Source organism: Pezoporus wallicus, unplaced genomic scaffold, assembly GCF_028554395.1.
Source record: "Pezoporus wallicus isolate ANWC-B61680 ecotype Strahan unplaced genomic scaffold, APGP_CSIRO_Pwel_v1 contig_736, whole genome shotgun sequence".
Lineage (NCBI taxonomy): Eukaryota > Metazoa > Chordata > Aves > Psittaciformes > Psittacidae > Pezoporus > Pezoporus wallicus.
In genome coordinates this window covers 4,392,740-4,416,070 of record NW_026639744.1, presented here as the reverse complement: position 1 = coordinate 4,416,070, position 23,331 = coordinate 4,392,740, and the positions used below count along the sequence as shown (strand labels likewise).

General features: G+C 38.1%; 1 protein-coding gene across 1 annotated transcript in view; it reads left to right on the top strand.

The window, feature by feature from the left end:
* Positions 1-23,331, top strand: part of PCDH15 (protocadherin related 15) — a 360,972-nt gene that overhangs the window by 164,138 nt on the left and 173,503 nt on the right. The window contains 3 exon segments of the mRNA XM_057415611.1: positions 9,081-9,215; positions 10,364-10,513; positions 18,627-18,820. Coding sequence (XP_057271594.1) covers positions 9,081-9,215; positions 10,364-10,513; positions 18,627-18,820 — 479 coding nt within the window.

The window sequence follows — 23,331 nt, the reverse complement described above, 5'->3', positions numbered from 1 at the left end:
TAATATAAACTATTTCATAAGGTTTGTAATATAATCCTGGTGTTTATTTGACCTGCCAAAAGTGCTTTCTGTTACTGATTTTAAGAGTACAAGTTCAATATCTTAAGTTCTAAGAGGTGCTTTGAAATTCATCACAAGCAGTTTGACCATAGGGCTCTACATTTTATTGTTGTTGTCTTTGTAGTTAGTGAATAGCTAGTTCAGTCATATGGCACAAAATGAAACAAAAGTTTTCCAGTGAATTATTTTTGTTTGTTATTGAAAAATTGTAATATTTCACTGTTGCATGAGGAATAATTGCCAAGGATTTCTAGAGTGGGAAATTATGTGTCATTATTTTTGACACCCCACCCCATCACACAAAGAGGACAAAATAATGAGGATCTCCACCACTGCTGGAGTGTAATGCTGTGTGCTGGAGCACATGGGCTGCAGTGGAACCTGGCCATGTTCTGCCCTTCTTGCTACTAGGATGGCTCTGTACCTGAAAGGCCACTTTCCTTAGGTATGGGGGATACAGGCCAGTGACATGTCCATAAGTGGTCATTACCAAGCCTGGGAGATACAGGGGGAGGGAAGGGTTGCTCCGTCTCAGCAAACTGAACTACTTATGGAATCTGGTGCCAGATACCTTAACTGTATCTGTCTTCTCTCTTGCATGTTTTGTTGATGCTTAAGACCAACCAGATCTGATCCATCAGATCTGCTGGAAGTGATGTGCCCTCTTTCCAGAATGCTGTAGACTTATCTCAAGACATGCAGAGATCTGCCTGCCGCCACAGATATGATCATTGACCTTGTCCTTGGATGGAAGCGCTCTGTGAAACTTGCTATTCCTTTGGCATCACATGGCTTGTGCCAGCACAACTCTTTCTAATTCTTTGACATAATGCATGCATAGCATGGATGTGAGAGAGAAAATCAGATTTAACTGCCTGTGTGTTAATGCAGCTATCAGTGATGCATGTAGTGCTTATAACCTGTTACGGACATGAGACTTCCAGCAGAGTGAGGCTGGGAGTGCAGCAGTTGCACGTAAATCATACATAAAACAGCCAAACAAACTAAAATAGCAGGTACCTTCTCAGTAGGACTACCTGGTAGCTCAGGATGGGTTAGTAAGCACAGGTAATGCTTATTAAATTCTGCAGGTCTTACTATTATGATGGTTTCACTGTATCTTAGTAAATTAATATATCAAGTAAGTAGGGATTGCTGATGAGAAGTCGACATATAACATCTACATGCTTGTGCATGTTAGTTTCCAGTACTGACACTGGCTAAACATAATTTATTCAGTCTTCTAATTGAAAAGTCAGTTGATTTTGATATCAAAATAACTCGCTGTCATCAGATAAATGCATAAAGAAAGCAGTCATACTAACTTGCCTAACTTAAATTAGGAAATTAAGTTAATTAAGTTAAATTAGTTAAATTAAGATTTTAACTCATCTTAGGAAAAAAAAAGAAAATGCATTCTAAGTTTAAATGCTGTGGGAAATATAATGGAGTCCTGCTACAAACCCTCCAAAAATTAATTTATAGCTGTGACATTGCAAACAGACCTTTAACTAGAGCAGCACTGCCAAGTGCTGATATAATTAAGTGGTCTGTTTAAATGGCATAAATTAAATTAATCCAGATGAGCACCTTAAGACCTGAGCAAACCAAAGCTGAGATGAGGAATTTAAACCATATGATCTGATATCTGTTTACATAAGGCTTCTCAAACCACTTGCTTCCTTACTCTTTTGCTTCCATGGGAGAGTACTAATTTCTTCTGCTCTGGTAGTCAGGGTTGGTGAAAAAGCTATATAGTAACTGCCTCATTGCCTTGTATGACAAATCTTGTTGAATCTCTCAAAAAAAAAGAGAGAGATAAATAAACTTCAGGATTTAATTTCCAAGTTAAAAGAAGCTAATCAACATTCATATCCATTATGTACTACTCAACTAGCAGGGTGTTTACCAATACTACATACAGTGTTTTGATGAATAAACTTAAGGTGTAAGGTAATTTCTGCATTGCTCATCATAAAGTTGGTGTCATGTTTATAAGGTGTGCCAGCATGTGTTTAAAAGCATTTTGTGTGTCCCAGCATGCACTTGGAAAACTACCTGTGCAGTAACCCTCATGTTTCTGTGGATGTCTACAGTCCAGTGCTGCATCCCTGGGCAGCATGTCAGTTAATACCATAGGTTCCTCTCCAGGTCATTTTCTACCAGACCAGTTTCTTGTTTTATGTTTCCATTATCAATGAAGTTGAAGTCAAACTAAGGAGATGGTTGTTCAACCTCAGTGTTTCCAGAGAACTTGTAGGAATTTTTAAAGAACGATCATTTTACATAAAGGTATCTCAGTAGCAATCTGAGGGGACAGAGCAAATAATGGATAAAGTAACTGATAAATATAACTGAAAATACAGATTATGGATTTTCGGTGATATCCAGATAAGGAAAAATAAGTTTGTTTGTTTTGTTTTTTTAACCAGGGGTACTGAAACATTTTGAATACTTGAACATTTTTTCTCTAATATTTGCCTAATTGTTTGTATCCTCCACTGTTACTTTTTGGACTTGTTTTGCAGCCAGTATTCTCTCAGGAATAGAGTTCTCATACTACTATCCCTGTATAGCACTTCTGTGACACTCTCATAGTCACATTACGAAATAATAATTCGGAAAATATTCTTCCCCAATGTAATAGCATATTAATATCATTATTAAAATAAACAAAAGGGAAAGGCAAAGCAAAAAAGCTGCTTCTCATATTTTATGTTTTATGCAGATAGGGTTTTTTCCTTTCCTGAATATTTCCACTTAAGAAAGAAAAATAAAAATCTTTACATTGAGTCATTATTGTAGCATTATATTTCTTCCTTTATTTGGGTAGGATGAATATCTAATGTCTTCTGCCTTCTGAAACTATTCTTTCTCTCTTTGAGTTCCTTAAAGTCCTCAGGGAATTAGTTTTTTTTATATCTGCCCTGTTTTAAGCAAATGCTATTTCTAATTAGTGGAAGTGCAGAAGATGCTGACATTTGTTTCTTGCCCTCACCCAGGAGCGGCTCATTTGTATGAGGAACAGAAGATACTTTTTCGAAACTTTTCTGTCAGCTTTTCATTTGGGAAAGGGTATGGCCCTTTCAACCTCAACCTAAAACAGTAAAAATTGTAGCGCTTTTTAATGTCTGACTTTATAACCCTGCTTGTGCTTTGTGCAGGGACTGGAAAGGTTTTGATGATTGAAATAATTCAGAATTAAAGCACTGCTCAGCAACCATCCTTGTTCTCTTGCTAATCTTTTGACATCTTTTCCTCCAAAATGGAGGTGACATAAATGGTGAAGAGCATTCTTCTTATTATTATTATTATTATTGCAATTAAAAACCTTTTAAATGAACTCACTTTAAAGAAAAAAAAAAATGTTGTCCTATGCAGTCTTCTCAGAGTGGTTTTACTTCCTTCAGTTTTCCAGTTGCTCAGAATTTTGGATTGATTTGTTCTTCTCCTTAGGTTCTGTTGATCTAAGCAGTTTTGCAACTAAAGCCATCACAAAGACTTCTCAGAAAGCTCTGCTTCATGTTATTTTTCTGATACTAATGATAATGTTAAATATACAGGAAATTAATTCCAGAGGCTGTCTCTTTGTTTTTTATTCCATACAAGCTATTGTGAATCTGGAGGACCATCTCATTAGGCCTTGGAGAAGGTTCTTGTGCAGGTTAGAGAAAAGCAATGAGGTCAGCGCCAGTACAGTCTGATTGCAAACTCCTTCCAAGTGTGACTGAGGATCTCTCTTGCTTCACCTCTGTGAGACTATGAATCTCAGATTTTTCCACTGAAAGATGTGAGTGGAAAAGATTTTCTACTTTGAAGTAGAAATGAGGAGGGCAAGTGCTGGAAACATCTCTTCAAAAAATCAGCTCTTTTCCTATGAGTGTTTCAAGTGCTGATTATCATCTACATGAAGAGTGTAGGAAAATCAAGACATTGTCATGAAATTAGAATCATAGAATCATAGAATCGTTAGGGTTAGAAAGGACCTTAAGATCACCTAGTTCCAACTACTACAGATATTTGGAGACAAGCCTGTGCTAGCAATCAGGAAGCCTGAGTGGTTTGAATACTCTTGGAGTTTGTTCTGTCTACCCTGGAGAATTTAACAGCCAAATATACATCCTCTAAAAAGTCCTCGGGGATGTTGAAACATGCAGAATAAGTGTCATTGTCTATTTGTTCTTGACAATATCATTTAATATTGGTTTAATCTTAGTAAAATGTAGAAAACCATTGGCTTTAGAAAGAGTTTGTAAGCCCTTGTGGGAGGAAAGAAGCAGCAGAAATGTAACATTAACATCCGCACAAGCTTACAAACTTCTCCAGAGAATTTCAAGTAGAGCAATTCAAACCTAAGGTTTGGTTTATATCATGATTGCGTTGGAGCACATGCTTATCTCATTTTGTTGTATTTTTGTTTATAACCGTTATTTTTTCTTTCAATGTACTGTTTTTATGATGTCCATCAATATCAGGTTTGTGTTTCCTATATTCATTTTTTATCCTGTTTTATTTTGTAGGTTGCACCAGGTACCATTCCTGTAGGTATTTGGTAATATGTTTGCAAAATTTCTTTTTTGTTATAATTGTGCAGTTTCTTTATTTCCCCCATTCACTTTCATTCTTCTCTGCCCTGCCAGGATTTGAGACTGGGAACGTTCCTTGTTTTGAAAAGCCTGCAAAGAGCCCTTAAAACACATTATACCAAATTCATTTATGGTATAAAGTTGTACTGTGGTTATGATGTGGCTGCTTTATGCTGATTAAATAATTACATATCCTTATAAAAATCTTAAATGCAACAAGAAGTTGTTGCATTGTTTTTTTTTTAATTTAAGATATAATTACTAGCTGGTTCGAAGCATGTGAACCCTATCAGGTTTGAACTGTGTCCTTGAAATGGTCTTTGCAGATTACATGTATCTTCTCTTGTGTGGATTCTGATTTTCTACGTAAAATTGTATGCTAAACAATTTAACAGATATAAGCTAGTCTACTGACCCATTAATGTAGTCAGAAACCATAGTGTTTAAGTCCAAGCCTCAAAAATAAAATGCTAGTTTGAAAAATTAAAGTATTGGAAATACTGTTGGCAGCATAGGTGGATTGTGTTCTCTCAGAGGATGCGCAACATAAAATGTTTGGTTAAGTTGAATAGACTCTCAGCATACTCTGCGATAAGAATGTAAAAGCATAACAATGCCAAAATTAAGAAAATAAATTGTTTTGTGTGTCCAACATGCATGGAAGGTGGTAGAAACTGGCATTAATTGCAGGAAAGACAATTTAACATACACATTAGGATAAAATTTCTAATACAAGAATAGCTGAGAGATAGTATAGATTGCTTGTGGAGTGTATGGAATCTCCATCACTGATTTTTTCTCAAGAACAAATTAAGAAAAAATACTGTTTATTAGTGTTCAAAATGGCATGACAAGCAAGAACTGTAACAACTAACCAGGGGTTTTGTAAATTAAATTTTTGACTGACTTTGTAGTGTCTACAAAGTGAACAATTATTGGCAATTACCTTCTGTAATTTTTCATGGAAAAGAGAGAGTGCCATTTCCACTGCTAGCAGAAAAATGAATTTTAATTTTACTGAAAGCTGGCATAGTTGCAGCAAAGCTTTAGGCAATAAGAAACCACTCATTTGGAACACTTTGATATTTCTTTCACATAGCTTTCAGCAACTGAAATGGTTTCTCATTTAAATAGTATAATCTCAGCCTTCCATAATGTGTGCTTTAGAGTATTTTGGATTGCTAAAATAAGTTTCTCTTTCTCCTTCTGTTGTACTAATCTATCCTCATAGTTGTTCATTATGACACTTTAGCGCATGTTAGTGTTAGCTTCAATGTTTATGCCTGCTATACTGTAGGGATTGGTTAACTTTCTAGTGGTCTGTTTTCCTTTTTTTAATTATGTAGGAATGACAATAATAATGAAATCATAGAATAGTTTGGGTTGGAAAGGACCTTCAAAGGTCATCCAACCCAACCCCCTTGCAATGAGCAGGGACATCTTCAACTAGATCAGGTTGCCCAGAACCACATCCAGCCTGGCCTTGAATGTCTCTGGGGATGGCACAGCTACCACCTCTCAGAGCAACCTGTTTCGGTATTTTACCATCCTCATTGTAAAGAATTTTTTTCCTCATGCAAGAGTTAACCTTCTAGAAGCATTTTGGATTCAGGTTAAGGAAATGTTCAGAGAAGAATGAAATGCTACTTTTTGGAGAATTTATTAAATTCAGCTATTTCTGATTGCACTGTGTCCCCTACTAGAGACAGGTTCTGTAGAATTGTATTGGAAAATAACTGTTAAAAATACTTTTCAAGTTATGCCTTGTGCAGCCGCTGGGTTCTCTATTATGTTTTATTCATGGTACTAGTCCTCTGATTCCTCATCTTCACATTATTTGAGGCAGTTCAAAACAGTTTTTATAGGACTTGTCTCCCAGCCTTTTGTCTTTTGCCCAATCACATTTGCATTCCTCATTTGTAACCTCACCTCATATAACAGAAAGAAACTAAATAACTAATGACAGAGAGTAACACATTAAGTCAGGTTAAATTAACCAGATTACAGGTTACCAGGGCACAGAAAGGCTGGTTGGAATACTGTAGGCAATAAAAGGTAATGTAGCTTATTTTAAAATTTAAATGTAATGTAATGTGACCCTTGCAGTCTAATTAGTTTAATAACTCAATAGCATCTTTAAAGAAGTGGGAGAAGACGTTGAAATATTTCATCCTGGTCACCATTCACATTTCTGTCATTTCAACAACACAGACGTCTCAAATAAATGAGTTTGAGGGCTTTTCAGAACTACCAGGCCATACAGAACTTAAACCCTCTTTTTTTGCCTGCTCTGTGCTGGCATCCAGCAGACTACAGGGTAAGGACAAAAGGTAGGAAGTCCATTTTGCAGCTTTATATCACTCTGGTAAGTTTTCATTGGAAGAAACTGGCTTGAAGTTCTGGACTTTAATTAATTTACTCTGTTTTCTGTAAATACAGTAATAACTTCTGATTCTGTCCGTGGCAGAAACATTCCTCCCATTCTTTGTTAGCTGAAATTCCATTTGGTCACAAATTAATCTCAGTTTTTTTCCCTGGGCAACATTTCATTCTTCTTCCCCATACTCTTATAATCTGCCAACCATGGTAGGAGAGAGGATAGAAATGGAAGGATGAGTTCCTGAGTGGTTGCTCAGGATATCTCACAAAGCATTACCCTTTCTTTATGTTGTCACATTGTTTTGCACGCAGCATTAGAACTGCAGCACCACTTTTGGTGCTCACCAACACATGTACAACGCTTTTGTTACTTGAAATCCAGACTTGAAACCTGTGTTCCTAGCAGGCCACCTAGAGAATTCATGAGTAGAAAATTTACAATGCCTTGATTTGTTTTTCATTTGGTTCTTTGTTTTTTTTTTTTTTTCCTCCTTACTTTAAATTGTTACTTACTATTGAAAATTTTACCACAGTTGGCTTACTATGTTTTTCACCTGATCATTTGAGAGATTCATAATTCTACAAATTCTGCATCAATTTATCTGGATTCTTTTTGACACATAAAGAGAGTCTCTGAACAGCATCTATTTAGAGATATGCTTTAACACATATGATTATCTTTTTTCATTGCATCAACTCAACTGTTTTATTGCTCCATTAATTAAGATAAGTTTGTTTTGTTTTTAATGTGGTCGAAGACCAATGCTTGAATCTGGTTTCTTATATTGGCAAGTTATATTTGGCTTAAAAATGATTGCTTTGATGAAAAAATGGTATAATTTAAACTGGCAGATACAGGCATCCATTTACCATTGGATTTACTTACTCTGTAGGTTAGAGTGTATTTTTAATACATTTTTCATCAAGAAGATTAGATTTTTAGATAAGTGTTATACGCTTAAAATCATAGAATCATAGAATAGTTAGGGTTGGAAAGGACCTTAAGATCATCTAGTTCCAACCCCCCTGCCGTGGGCAGGGACACCTCGCACTAAACCATGTCACCCAAAGCTGTGTCCAACCTGGCCTTGAGCACCACCAGGGATGGAGCATTCACAGCTTCCCTGGGCAACCCATTCCAGTGCCTCACCAGCCGTACAGTAAAGAATTTCCTCCTTACATCCACTCTAAACTTCCCTTATTTAAGTTTGAACCCATTACCCCTTGTCCTATCACTACAGTCCCTAATGAAGAGTCCCTCCCCAGCACCCCTATAGGCCCCCTTCAGATACTGGAAGGCTGCTACGAGGTCTCCACGCAGCCTTCTCTTCTCCAGCCTGAACAGCCACAACTTTCTCAGCCTATCTTCATACAGGGGGTGCTCCAGTACCCTGATCATCCTCGTGGCCCTCCTCTGGACTTGTTCCAACAGTTCCATGTCCTTTTTATGTTGAGGACACCAGAACTGCACACAATACTCCAGGTGAGGTCTCGCAAGAGCAGAGTAGAGGGGCAGGATCACCTCCTTCGATCTGCTGGTCACAATCCTTTTGATGCAGCCCAGGATACGGTTGGCTTTCTGGGCTGCAAACTCACACTGAAGCCGGCTCATGTTCATTTTCTCATCAACCAACACCCCCAAGTCCTTCTCCGCAGGGCTGCTCTGAATCTCTTCTCTGCCCAACGCTGTAGCTGTGCCTGGGATTGCTCTGACCCAGGTGTAGGACCTTGCACTTGGCATGGTTACACTTCATGAGGTTGGCCTCAGCCCACCTCACAAGCGTGTCAAGGTCCCTCTGGATGGCATTCCTTCCCTCCAGGGTATCAACCGAACCACACAGCTTGGTGCCATCGGCAAACTTGCTGAGGGCGCACTCAATCCCACTGTCCATGTTTGAAGAGTTTTTAACAGTTTTGTAGATTCAGTTCGTCATGTTATTTGTACTTTCTGCTTATATAAATTTCAATTAAAATAAGCACTTGCTCTGAGTAATTGGAAACTTAATGATATATATGAATTTATAATAAAATACTCTTTTTTAATATTATTTCAAGACCAAGGATCCCCAGCTCCATCTCTTTCTGAATGATTACAATACGTTTTTCACTGTGACTCAGAGTGGCATCACCCGCTACCTCACCTTGCTGCAGCCTGTTGACAGAGAAGTCCAGCAACTTTACACCTTCTCGGTAAGCTAAATGCATTTCAAGGCACATTGGGCATTGTTCAGAGCAAGTGTTGAAAAATCATTAGTTATATCATCATTGTAGATAATTAAAATGGCACAGAAGAAGAAAAACAGTGAACGATGAGCAGCAGCAATACCAGGGCCTGGGGAGTTGATATCTTGGGTATTGTTCTCTTCCAAAATGCAAGTGTTTGGTGTGATAGTAAAATTTGAGATCCCCCTACCAGCATCATCTCCATGATCCCAGTCTTGTACACTGCTCCTCAACACCCTCCCATACCAGTCTGACCCTTCTCCTTTGTACCTGGCATAGTCTTTGAGGCTACCTTTGCCTTTTCTTCTCTTGGCCCTTGAGCTAGGAAGGTGTGACACCTTTCCATTTTATTTTAGTACAAAAATAAAGAAGTAGGCTAACAGAAAAAGCCAGCAGCCTTAAAAAAAAAAAAAAAAAAAAAAAAAAAAAAAAAAAAAAAAAAAAAAAAAAAAGGTTTAAATGGACTTAATACTCCCTTAGGCATTTGCTGTGCTCTCAGTAAGCATCTTAACAGCCTTAAAGTAATTTGCAAATGTGTTATAGGGAAGCCCCTTTCCTCTCCAGGGGTTCCCAGTTAAGGCATTTTCTGTCCGTTTAGCATTTGAAAGGAGAGCTCAGATTTCCTTTGTGGAGTAAGAAGGCCTTCGGTTCTTTTAAGTCCCACCTTAAAATGCTGTCTTTGGAGTTTAATATATGTATAGCAGCTCCTGTGTGTGACCAGGTGGGAATTGCAGTGTTAGATAGGTTTGTGAGCTGTTGTGGCCAGGCCCTGCTCCTTGAGGGTGTTCAGCACAGCTGGGGACAGCCTCTGCCCTTCCAGCAATGGACTGCAGCATAGATTCTGGACCTAATCCTGCGAAACAGTTTTATTCACTCTCATTGCTCTTGCTGATCTGACAAAGTATGTTTTAAAGGCATTGTTCTGTTTTGCTTTTGCCCCAAGTCTTGCATACTGCAAGCTCAGGCTTAGCTGGTGCCTCCTGTAATTGAAGACAAAAATGAAAAATGAAGTGCTGACTTTTAGTTGTCATACTGTATTTTTGCATAGTTGGGATTATGTTAAGAGCACACCATTAAATTATGTTCTTGTTCTGCTTTATTTTTTTACCCTGAAGATGACAGCTTCCGATGGTGTACAGGAGAGTATCCCAGTGACAGTCAATATCCTGGTGATTGATGCAAATGACAATTCCCCAACCTTCTCCAATATATCATACAATGTCAAGATTTATACAGATATGAGGCCTGGGGAAGGCATTATAAAGGTAATTTCAGGTCTTTTTATTAGCTTTAACTCACTTGTTAGCGGTAGACTGTGGTCTTAGTTCAAATTGGAAATGCATTGAAAACAGCTAGAAATACAGTTTGTATATCTCCATCCACCTTGTTACTTGCATATCTATTAAAAAGTTGCTAAATACTAAATGATAGGCCTGTTCAGGCTGTTCATCTGAAGTTTCACAAAACCTTTTCATCCAAACAATCTCAAAAGGAGAAGCAAGATATTGAAATAAAATTTAAAAAAAATTTTGGAAACACAGGTGAACAGTTCAGTAGAACATAACCAGAAATGTTTTACCATGTCACAAAACTGTTTTTTACAGAAGCCTAAGTTGGCTGGTTGTATAGCAAATGAGCAGTGAAAAATGTGTGTTGAACACATTTTTCAGAGGCCCAGAGAGAAAAACAGTTTTAATTAAAGTCTGCAAGCACTGATTTATATCACAGACTGGAGGTGAATCTGGTTGCACTGGAATAATTTGAAAAAGAATTTTGGGTTGTAACTCTTCTAAGATCTCTGCCATACTCCTGAGGGCTTCTAGACTAGATGAACGAGAAGACAAGATGCTGTTACTGGAGGTTGGCATTCAAGGATGGTATAAGGCAGTGGGAATACTGGGGGAAAAAACACCCTCATCAGCTGACTTACATAATAAAGTATAATTTTCTGTAATATAATTAGGTGTATAAGGTTTGACATGAGGAGCTGTATTTCTGATACCTCATAAAACTCTTATCTCCCTGTATGAACATGTGGATTTTGCAAGTAAATAACATTTACTTGATATTTAAGGTACAGAGATATATACAGTGCTGAATTTTTTATTTTTTATTTATCTTGAAACATAAGCAGTCTAGTCCAAAAATAAGTCATTAGCATTGTCACGTGGCCTTGGTTGCACAAAAGCAAAGGAGGTGCTATGGGTTTAAAGTATTTGAGTATCTAAATGGTTTTTCCTCTTGAAGGTACATCTGCCAGGAAACAAGGCAAAAGATGCTACTAGATGAGATTGTAACGTATAAAAAGTTGGCCTTAAAGATGCTATGAGCTGCCTGTGTTTTGTTTATGAAACTTAGGAGAAAGTAGAGCAGTGACTATGCTTTTCTAAAACAGCTACAGTGCTAAAGTATTTCTGTGTGCAAAGGGAATGTGCACACTTCCTGGTGTTTCAACTGCAAGTATTTTCAGACTCTGAAGGCGTGCAAAGAACAAAATTACAAATTCCTTAGTAAACTGTTCCTTCTGGGGAAAAGCAAGGGGGCGGCTCTTCAAGGCCATCTGGAGTAGCCTTTGCCATCTTAGCTTAGTGGAGACACAAATTACTTTGTGAGCAGGTTTGGTCTGAGATACCATTATGTTGCTGTTCCTCCAGCGCTCATTGCAGCAGTTACCTTTTGCATTCCTGCACTGATGCTGAGTGACTGCTTGTCATTATAAAAACCTTCAGACAGATCAATGAAATTATGCAGATTAGAAACATTGCAAGGACCAAAAATTGAAAGGGCAGAAATCAGCAGAAGAAAAGTCTAGATGCAAATATCATCAGAGCATTTTAACTTAGCTAATGCCTGAAGTAGATCTGGAACAGGTACCTTCTAGAATAACATTGTGAAGTTGGAAATTAGTAGAGAAAGTCAGGCTTTAATCTTGCCTTTGCTAAAAATTAATATTCTCTCAGAAAACATGAGAGTTCTGAGAAGGAGTTTTTTCCCTCCTCCACACATCTGTCTGTACGTGTTTGGTCAGCATGTGGTTACTTTCAGAATATGTGAGTTTATAATGTGGTCAGAGACGGAGAGTAGAAAATTCTGTCTGTTTTAGAAGAGGGGTTGTTTTCAACTAATCTTACGTCACAAGATTATCTGATTTTATAAACTGACAGAAAAACCTAAGAGTCATCTTCAGATTTCTGCATACTGTGATAATGCCAGTAATACTGATTTTTAGGCTGCTGGAGTATTTGGGAGGTTGCTTACTTTGTTCTTTTGCCTGGGCTGCAAGCACCAAGTCTTTCATTCAGTGTTACAGGAGTATGAGAAATGGGATTTGGTTTGTGGAGTTATGAGTAGCCACCATTCTGTGGTGCCACAAGTACCCATGGGTTTCCTTAGGCCAGGAAGGTAGGTATGTGCTGCCTGATCACTGTTTGCTTCAGTTTTATAAATAAATATCTTCCCAAATGGAAAATAGACTATTTTTTCCCCCTTCTTAACTGCTAATACAGTGATTCTGATGATAAATTTAGTTTGCTTTCTGTATGTGGAACAAATTAATCTTGTACCCCTATCTCATAATTTGTTTAAGAATCATTTGAGATTGTCTGGGGTGAGCTGACCATCAGCTCTGAAAGTTCCCAGAGGGAGATGACACAGGTCAGATATGATTGGTCTGTAAAAAAGACTTTCTGTAATCAGAGAAAGTAAGTTAGAGATATCCCTCCATTTTCTGAGGATACAGCATGCAGCATGAAATACCTGCTTCCTGACTTGAGCAGGCACTAATGCAGTACCATTGGGGTGCTGAAAACAACTGCTTTGGGAAGTTCTTATTTCAGTTGCCTACTCTGAGTACTTGTGAGATTGAGGCCTTGGTTGAGAAGAGTACCTTTTCAGTTAAGTTCAAATGTCTGTATACTCTGTCTCTTTCAGCTTGAGAATTACCTGATTTTTCCTTCTGCTTTTATAGGTATTATATTGTGCTCCCCAAGAAAGAAAATAGATGACTGATATATCTGCAATTTAAATCAGTTAAATGTTGTAAATAATAATTACCACAAGATAGACTGATGAATATTAAACCTATTAAAGTACTCAATTCCATCTTCTTTATATTATTATTATAATTTTTATGCCCTGATTTCCACTTTCCTATTAATATTTTCTTCCTGCAATTCAGGTATTTGAACTTCTTACACATTGATGGTTGGAGTATGCAATAATAATGCAAAAATATTTCACATAAATAATTTAAATCCATTCTGGTTTTGTATATGTTCTCTTTACAGAATAACTTGTGAACTAGCCTTAAGAAGTATATGCTGTTCTCACTCCGCTTTAAATTTATGAAACAAAAATAACCTATTTTAATTTATCTGTGTATCTTAATTTCTGCCTAGTTTCCTATATGGCTATGACTGATGTTCAAGGGCTCTCTTATAAGAACAACTAAATAACGACATGATTAAAAATGGAAAATAAGCTTTGCAGTGTATTAGTGCATTACCTGTTTGTTCATCTTGTGCGAGCTGAAACAATTCTGCCTAAGATGACCAGTGCAAGTTAAATTGGAGGTCCTGCCCCAGATCTTGGTTACAAAGTGCATTCAATTTCCCACTTCACAGCATAGACAACCATTGTGCTGGAGGTCAGAAATGAAAGCAAAATGATAAAAGGTAGTAAAACTGCAGGCAGTAAAGTTTCTACCCCTTTGTCTTGCTTGCAGTTAGAATTAGTCTTGAGCGGTAAGAGTACTTTAAATTGTACACAGGAAAAAAATTATCTAGAGCCATTAAATAAATGCCTCCTCTGGGACTGTTTTGCCGTTACCTCAAATGCAGCTTCTCAGTGCTGGGTCACTTTGTCTCTTTTAAACAGTTTCTTTTCATTCCCCGCACTTGTGCACAGGTAACTGAAGCCATCCTTGCATACAGACACATGCTAAATTATGTATTAGAGACATGTTTGGGTATTTGCAGCCTGGCATATGCTCATGCAGCTTTTAAACATATGCTGATACAGCTGCATACAGCTGTTAAAAATGCATCTTGCTATAAAACCACAGAACTTAGAGAAAATCCACAGAATTTAGAGGAAATCTTTGTAATAGTCATCTGCAAACCAAACCTAATGTTTTATTTATGTGGTTATTTACAACGCTTTGCCTTCAGTCCGTCGCCATATTAATTTCCATCTACAAAGTAAACATTATTAGCAGAAACAGAAAACAAAACTGGCTTATGTTTGCATTTCTCAATAAATATACCTATATACAGGTTACAGTAACGGACAAAGACCTAGTGTCTGAAGAAGATATTGAAGTGTTTTGACCTGCTTTTAGTGTTATGTTTTGTTGGCTCAAGTTCAGGAATATTTTCATCGTCATCCTGTGTGCTCCTCACACATAGGAACTCATTACTGCTTTTCCTAGCGCAACAAATAGCTGAATTGTACTGCTGAGCCATAGAAGGATGAGGAGGGTTGCCATCTAAGTTCTGGCAGCCCAGTGATTTTCACTGGTGTGCTGCTCTGGAGAGCAACTATACTGTTTCCTCAACACTGTTATACAACATAAATGCGTACTGAATGTGCTCTGGAGCCTTGCACTCAGTTGACTGTAACACTCATTTTGATGACAGCTGTTGAGAGGTGACCTGCCGTTACTCATAGTTTCTGCAGAATTCACTTTAGGTCAGTACAAGTCATACCAACATTGTTGAACATTTAATTTCTTGAAAAATGCAGGGCTACTGGAAAGGTTAGTAATCTCTTTATCTGCTCAGGGCAAGCTCACTTAAAGTGTTACTGTGGAAGTGTTGCAGGTCAAAAGGTGAAGCCCAGGTTTTTCCAAGTATAGAGTCCGAAGAAAGCCTATATAGTGACGAAGAGTGTGGCATTGTAAGCTGTCAGGCATCGTTGTAAGTCCTTTTTTCCTTCCAAGAAAGCCACTTCTTGCTGCAGCATAATATACACCTATTTCACAAAACTTTCAGTACATTGAATCATAGAATCAACTAGGTGGTAAAAGACCTTTAATATCATCAAGTCCAACCATTCCCACAGGACTGCCATGGCCACCACTAAACCATGTCACTGAGGTCCTCATCTACACGGTTTTTGAATACTTCCATGGACAGTGATTCCACCACTGCCGTGAGCAGGCTGTTCCAATGCCTGATTACCCCTCTGTGAAGAAACTTTTCATAATATCCAATCTAAACCTCCCCTGGTGCAGCCTGAGACCATTTTCTCTTGTCGTATCCCTTTTTACTTGGGAAAAGAGACCAACCACCTCCTCATTCCTTCCTCCTTTCAGGTAGCTGTAGAGAGTGATAAGGTCCCACATGAGCCTTTTCTTCTCCAAACTAAACAACCCCAGTTCCTTCAGCCATTCCTCATAAGGCTTGTGTTCTAGGCCCTTCACCAGTTTTGTTGCCCTTCTCTTGACCTGCTCCAGCAACTCAATTTCTCTCTTGTAAAGAGGAGCCCAGAACTGAATGCAGTGTTTCTTAGGAAAGTAAAATAAATCTTGTTTTGTGTTTCTTTCCGTATATTTTAGACCATATTTCTCAAATCTTGTTAACTGTGAAGCTCTATGATTCTGGGACAGCTGGAGATGGAATTTATAGACTCGTGTATTATGGCAGCTGTTAAACTTTAATTCTGTCTAATTCTGGTTTTGAGTCCTGTTTTTGCCCCCAAAACATTATTCAAGTCATTTATCTTTTCAGGCATTTGTTATTTGTAATTTATTTAACCTTATTAATCTATATACTTGTGTAGTCAATTAATTTCCTTTTTCATGTTGTCACAGTAAGAACTGGCCTTGTTCCAAATCCTGTCATTAAATACTTAGGACCCTGTATTTTGTGTAAAAGCCTTTATTTATCTTTTTGTGTGTGTTACTTCTGAAGTTCAGGAGAGGTTATTACCACACTTTTCTTAACTCTGTCATTTAGTTTGATAGTTACTTTTTGCAAGATTAATGAATACATCTGGTCGTGTATAGAAATGATAGAAAAAGCGATTAAAGAAACTGAGTTTGAGAGGGGTTTAATTTCTAAACCCTATGAGGGTGCAGAAAATCTGAGTTTTGGTGTGTTCAGATGAACCATTGCAAGTTAAGATATTAAGATGCATATATAGATCAAGATATCACATGGGTGGAATGCAAAGAATGTTCCAAAAGTGTAGTCTTCATGGAATTACTTTTTTAGAATTTCAAAATACAGGATGAGGTGGATATGTTCTCAAAAAGAGAGCAAGGTTTAGTTTCTGCTCTTCCAGTTTTTTAGCTATCCTTGGGCAAAGGTGGTTTGAAAGTTGAAGGTATTGCTCTGAAAGGCTGTGACCTGCTGAAGGTTTAGTGTGATGCTATTTTGATTAATAGATTACATTATATGCTCATATAGCGGACCTCAGTGAGTTCTTCTACCTGCTTGCAATGCAGTGTGACTTTGAGAGTGTCACGGGGATGAGAAAAAGGTGTCTAGCAGGCAAACATTTAGCCTGCTGTGTTTTCTGGCCCTGGCTGAGATAATGTCTGTTGATCCTGCTTTTAGCTTTGCAGTTGTTGCTAGCGTTTTCTGTCAGTGTGTGTTATACTTAAATCCTGAACTTGCAATGCTATATGCAATAAAGCCCACTGGCATGAGTGTGTCAAGAAAGCTAAAGCAGAGAGGCCAGCAGAGACCTTTCAAGAAGCTACAAGTCTATTATTTTTTTCATACTCACTTTAGGAGCCCTGCAGGGAATCATTCCTTGGCTGGGATTTCTTATTGGTTTTATACCCCAGGGGGCTCTGCTGCTGTACCTGCTGGTGCCCTTTGCCATTTCTCACCTCAGACTTCCTTAGCTGCAGCTGAGAGCAGCAGCACCCCGTTGTACCATTGTTCACTGTCATTTCCACTTGTCTGCTCTTGGTACCAGGCAGCTGGGTGCACAGACAGTGCTTCCACTGCCTGCTGCAGCTGTGGCCTCCTAGATGTTCAAGTACTACTCATACCACTTTTATTATCCTGTGTGCTTTTTGAGGTGTAATGTATAATTATAAGAAATTAAGAGCTAACTGAGAAATCAGAGTGGGTATAAGCCAAATAACTTCTATGGAAAGAAGAAATTCACCTTAGAAAATCCAGAGGTACTGGTATAGTTCGGTGGTACTTTGGTGACTAAGCCCTAAATGTAACAAAATGCTGTGTTCTTTTTGTGTTTTCTGAGCATGGTGATAATTAAGATGCAATTTTAACTGTAGTAATACAGGTCAAGTGATAGGCACTGTGAGCAGTTTGCTGTGTGATTATAGATTGTATATAGAATAACCTGTGTTATTCTCTATATGTGTAAGTTAAAACAGAGGTCTGATTTGAAATCTCAGATTTCTAGTTACTTGCTTTATGGTGCATCAGTCGGAGTCATTGCTACTTGGCAGTTGGCTAAAAGCAAACAAATATGATCACTGAGCCATATTTTCTGTCTGTATGTGTAAATATTTATTTTAGCATGGCACCCTACAGAAGTGGGATAAACCCATTGCCTTTCCCAGGGCAGAATAAGAACCCACTCATTTCATTATATTTATCATTGTAATATGGGTCTAAAATATTAGGCCTTAAATTTTTCTCATGCTTAGAATCAAAATTATACACATATAAAAGAAACAGTATAAGCAAGAATAGTCACAGTCCTGGTAGATAGACTGTGTAGAGATTCCACAAGCACAGCCTTTCAGGTAGGCAGTGTCATGTTCCCATGTCAAAAGAACCTTGCACGTTTGTCATGTGCATGGTTGTGTTTCCTAGGTGTGTATTCATATGAGAAAGCTGCTATTTCCCTTCCACGTGGCTTCCTTTATGGTACATACACAGATGAGTGATACAGACATTGTTCTCCAGTCCTCCACACTGGGGGCTTGTAATATAAGCCCTAGATGTTAGAATTTCCTGCAGAAACAAGACTGACAGTTTGAAGATTGTAGAGAGAAAGTGAGAACTTTCAATATTTAAATACAATCCTCTTGTTATACTTTCAACACAATAACTATCTTCTTCCCTCTCCCTCTTCCCCCTTTATAGGAAGTCTTATAAGTTTAAGTCCACAGAGAATAAGTTTGGTCTTACTTAGCTTTCATAATTCATATCTTTCTTAAAATAATTTGCTTGCAATTTTAGGTAAGCAGTTTTTCTCTGCTTCATGATGTTTTTAAACCTATTATCTTTTATTTAAATTGTATCCTTGTCATACAGTAGTTAGAAATTACTGCATGTAACAGGTGTTCAAGTTTCCCCTCTATTTCCCCTACCCCTACTGGGTTGCCTTACAAAAACCTATTAAACTACAACACTGGACCATGCATGCTGACATTCTGGTTTTTAATTGCAGCTCACCGCTGTAGATGCAGACGAGGGACCCAATGGACAAATAGTATATGAAATTTTGGCTGGGGATAAGGGAGACTTCGTCATCAATGACCGAACAGGCCTTATCACCATTGCTCCAGGAGTTGTATTGTCAGTGGGGCAATCCTATGCTCTCACTGTAAAAGCATCTGATAGTGCTCCTCCTGCACAGAGAAGGTAATTCATCTTATAATGAAACTAATGTTTTAATCAGTGCTTAGCAGCACGTAAGAAGTGTGGCACACACTTATGTCTATAAATCTGCACTGAATCATAATTCAGTATGTTGTGTTTGGTATAAGGATCACATTTTGGAAAAATTTCATATTAGAAGTCTTTCACTTTTTGTTCCTTATTTATATTTTCCTTACGGTATGCAGTTTTCATTGTTTAATTTACTTGTAATGGTCTGGGTGTTTTAAGTTGACATGTTCTGCTGTCATTGTGCATGCCCATTTGTTAAAAGAAATTGAAGTGAAGGGATGTAAGGAAGAAAGCAAGTGAGAAGGGAGATGCTTTTTGTTCAGAATGGAGCTTGCTGTGATGCAGAAAGGATCCCAAACAGTCTGGGGCTGAGCAGGAGACCTTCTCTCCAGCTATGGGGTGTGCAACGTCATCCAGACTTGGCATGCTGTGGACATACTTGGCAAGCTGTCCCAGTAGTGAGCAGCGCCCCCACTAAGACTTAAATTCCCATCAGCAGAATTATTTCTGTTCACTACCACCTGATAAGGAAGAGCAGCCTGCACATTTAGTATGGTTGGAATAGGATGCTCTTGTGTTCAAAAAAGATAAAGGCATTGAGTCCCACTTATCTCCTTCTTTTGAGTTTGTTTTCTGCATATGGCAATTGTGCATAAATGTAAAGGTGGGATGAGGGTTGTGTGCGTAAAAGCAGCTCTCATTTTCTTGGGCTGGTATTGATAATGTGACAACCTCATTGCCCAAAGAGGATGGCAGTAGTTTCCAGCACTTAAATCTCGAACAATCTTTTATCTTTTCTTCAAATGGGGAATAACACAAATGCATCTTTTCTTTCAGGACCTGCTGCTTCTATCATGTCTCCAATAAAGCAGCTCATACTGTTGTGTTCATATTTTATAATTATGTTTTCCAATAACTGAAGTATTCAGATTGTTAGATGTTTCACAAAACTAATACTGGAGAACATAGTCTTCTGGCTGAATTTATTTCTCCTTCCCCTCTTGCTTGCTTTCTTGATAAGCCTTCTCTTAGGGTAGTTGATAGTAGTCTGTTAATAGTGCTGAGGAGAGGATTGTGGATTATTATGTACTTGCTTTTGTATAGTACTATCATAGTTTTAAAGTGGAGGACAAAAATCAATAATGCTACTTCAGAGAGCTTCAGAATCCAGCAGTGTGGCCCCAGCAGCAGTAGCCCCTACAATACAGCTTTGATTGCTATCAGCTCCTTTTATGTTTGAGAAATCTTTATACTGTCTAAAAATACATGCTTCTGATGATGTATGTTGGGAGCATGTACTTCCTCATCTGAAAATGTCTTTACTGCAGCAGTCTTCAAAAGTGGAAAAGCTCTCCTCTCTTGTCATTTCTGCTTGTCTCCCTTTTTATAGGATTCCAAGTAATTTGCTTCATAGCTTTCAATATGTGTTCAAAAAAACACTTGATCTATGCAGTATTCCCATAGCTTGGGCGAATGGCTCTGGGTTCAGGCTGGCCTGTATTTGGGGCCCAGAGCTGTTCTTTGTTTGTGAAGGTTAAAAAAGCAGGGAGGAAAGAGGTGGGAAGGACACTGACACTTCAGCAAGGTGCTGTGGAGCAAGAATGTGGACAACCAGATTTAGTAGCTGGTAAGGAATATTTGGATAAAAAGTTTTTGCTGCCTTCTTAGTCTGTAAGGCTGGAAAACCAGAAATCAGCTGGAGGTGCTTGAAGCAGGCTCTTGTCATTTTACACAGAGAAAAATCAGGAAGAGATCATGTGAGCTACAGCTCTGAAATCCTTAAAACTGTTGTTTTTTTTCTCCTTAGTGCCTTCCTTTTGGCTGTGAGGTGGTTAGTATCTTGCAGTTGGGGTTATATGAAATTCTTGCTGCTTCTAATGCAAAGTTGTCACATTATGTTAGGTGATTCACCTTCCTGGAGGCAGTAACCAGTATTTGAGACTTCTGGGAATGGCCTTGGTCTAGCCAGCCATTATGTATCTGAGCAGGCAGGAAGGTGTATGCCTTGTAAAATAAGTATTTGGATGTAATTTGAAATATTAAGGATTTTTTTCCCAAATTTGTGTTCTGATGCAAGACATATCAGGCTAACTGTAGACAATGTGTTAACTGACTGGATTTGAATTTATCACCTTGATTATGCATGAAGCAAGACCAGACTACGAAACCTGGCTAGGAAATGTAGCTCTCTAGCCTTTGTATGCACAAATTTAAATCGCAATGCATTCTGTGTAGTTTTTTTGCATGGTATGACTCATTAAATTCTTGGCTGTTGACTGTGCACAAGGCAAGATTTTTTTTTGAGTATTCTTAAAGTTTCTATATGTAGCAAGCACCATTAATTTCAGTTATTAAGGTACATTTAAATACACTTAAGTACCTTAAGTATATTTAAGTCTATTTTTTTTAGAACTGAAGGTGTAGTTAAGCGTATAGTGATTATCAGTTTCTGTTCTTGAAATAAGTGAGAATAGTTCTCAAATCCATTTCATTTCAGACCTAAACCTTTTCACCGTTGACCTCAGATTTCTATACAATGGAAGCATGTCAGTGACAACAGTCATCTGCTAGATGAAGTCCAATCTAGAAACTACCCAATTATGAAATTATTATTCCGCATAGTGGAAAAGTATGCTTTCTTTTTGAGTTGCATATAGAGATATCGTTTGTCCAAAGATATATTAGTCTACATGTATATAAATATATTCGTTATACATTAAATAATATAGTTGTATGTGGAAATCACACAGAGTTAAAGGAGAGACATGAATGCAATCTCAGTGGCTTGTTGACCATGTGTTCCTTGCATTACCATTTAGCTGGTGTAGAATAAAACCGTATTTCCATGCTTATAGGAGGTTGTGAGCACTGCTTAATTCCTGAGCTCTGTTCTGTTCTCAGGGTATTAACCTGTCCCTGCACCGTTAAAACACCAACTGCAGCCGTAGAAAGGGTTAGCTCTTCTCCTTTCCTTTCCCATGCCGAAGTAGATTTTGCCAGCCACCTAAATGGGCTGTATATAACACACACAAAATGATTGGGCTAAAATTGCAAAGTGCTAATCAAAAATGGGTTGGAAATGAAAAAGTAGCCATTTAATATTATAGTGCTTTTAGTTTGCAGATTACTAGTGCTTTACTTTGTGATCTCATCTTAAAGATTTGGTAAAAAAATTTCTTACTCTTGTGGTGAACAGAAACCTTTTTCTTTTTGTTTTAGACCTTGGTAAACAATAAATCAGCTTGGGTATTATTAAGATATAGCAGGATCAGGAAAAAAGTGGTATATAACAATATATTTTATTAAATACTTATCAGTGGAAGAAAAATGCACACTAAACTGCAACTATTTGGATGTGTATATCATACACAGCAGCTATCCCACGAAAATATGCAGCACCAGTGCTTAAGTGATATTTTGTCTGTTAATTTATTGTGTCTGTTGTTGAGCATTTGATGATGGTATTTTGTTTACTCCGAGGATGTAAGTGTGGAACATCATTAAGATTAGTGGAATATGAAGGACTATTTTAAAACAGAGAAGAAGACAGGTAACTGGCTGTAGTTCATAAGGAGGTAATTTACACAGAATGATCGGCTTTAGTTGTAATTGTCTTCCCCTGATTACACTGGTTTTGTTTATATTCACTGAGTCAATAAACTGCAAATTCAGCTTCTTAAATGCCCAAGGATATGATAGATAGGAAGGCTCAGTCATTCACTAATGCATTTCAGTGCGAATTATACATTTGTTTGAAGTTTGATTAAATCAAATAAGGACCTGGCTATTATGTAAGTTCCAAGCAGTAAGATCCTCATCTCCTATATTTGTAGATGAATGAGAATCCTGCACTTGCTCCAAAAACACTTGGCTGTGGCAAGGGTAGCTTCCACAGTATCTCTTCCATGCCCTCAACTAGCTGGTAGCCAGGGTGTAGCAGTTCAACGTTTAAGGCTCGTTAGAGTCAACTTGTATATATTGTTAATCTCTAAGTGGTTGGTTGACCTTGGCCAGCTGCTCTCTCACTTTTCCTCCTCAATAGGATGGGGAGAAAATAAAGTGAGAAAGTTTGTGGGTTGAGATAAAGACAGGGAGGTCATTTTACCAGTTATCATCACAGGCAAAACCAACTTGAATTCAGGAAAATTAATTTAACTTTTTGCCAATCAGCGGGTGAGATGTTGAGAAATAAAAACTAAAGCAGCAACTTCCACAAACTCTCCTTTTTTTTCCCAGCCTCATTTGTTCATTCCCAACTGCTCTACCTCTGAGAAGCACAGTCAGTGGTGGTTACAGTCAGTTCATACAGGCCCTCTGCTGCTCCTTCCTCCCCACATCTTTCCCTGGCCCACTGAGGTGTCCCCATGGGCTGCAAGGGAGTCTCTTCTCTGCTGCCTGGAGTGCCTCCTCTTCTCCTCCTTGGTGCTCACAGGGCTGTTTCTCACACTTTTTTTTTCCTCCCATTTGGTGTGTTTTCCCTTTCT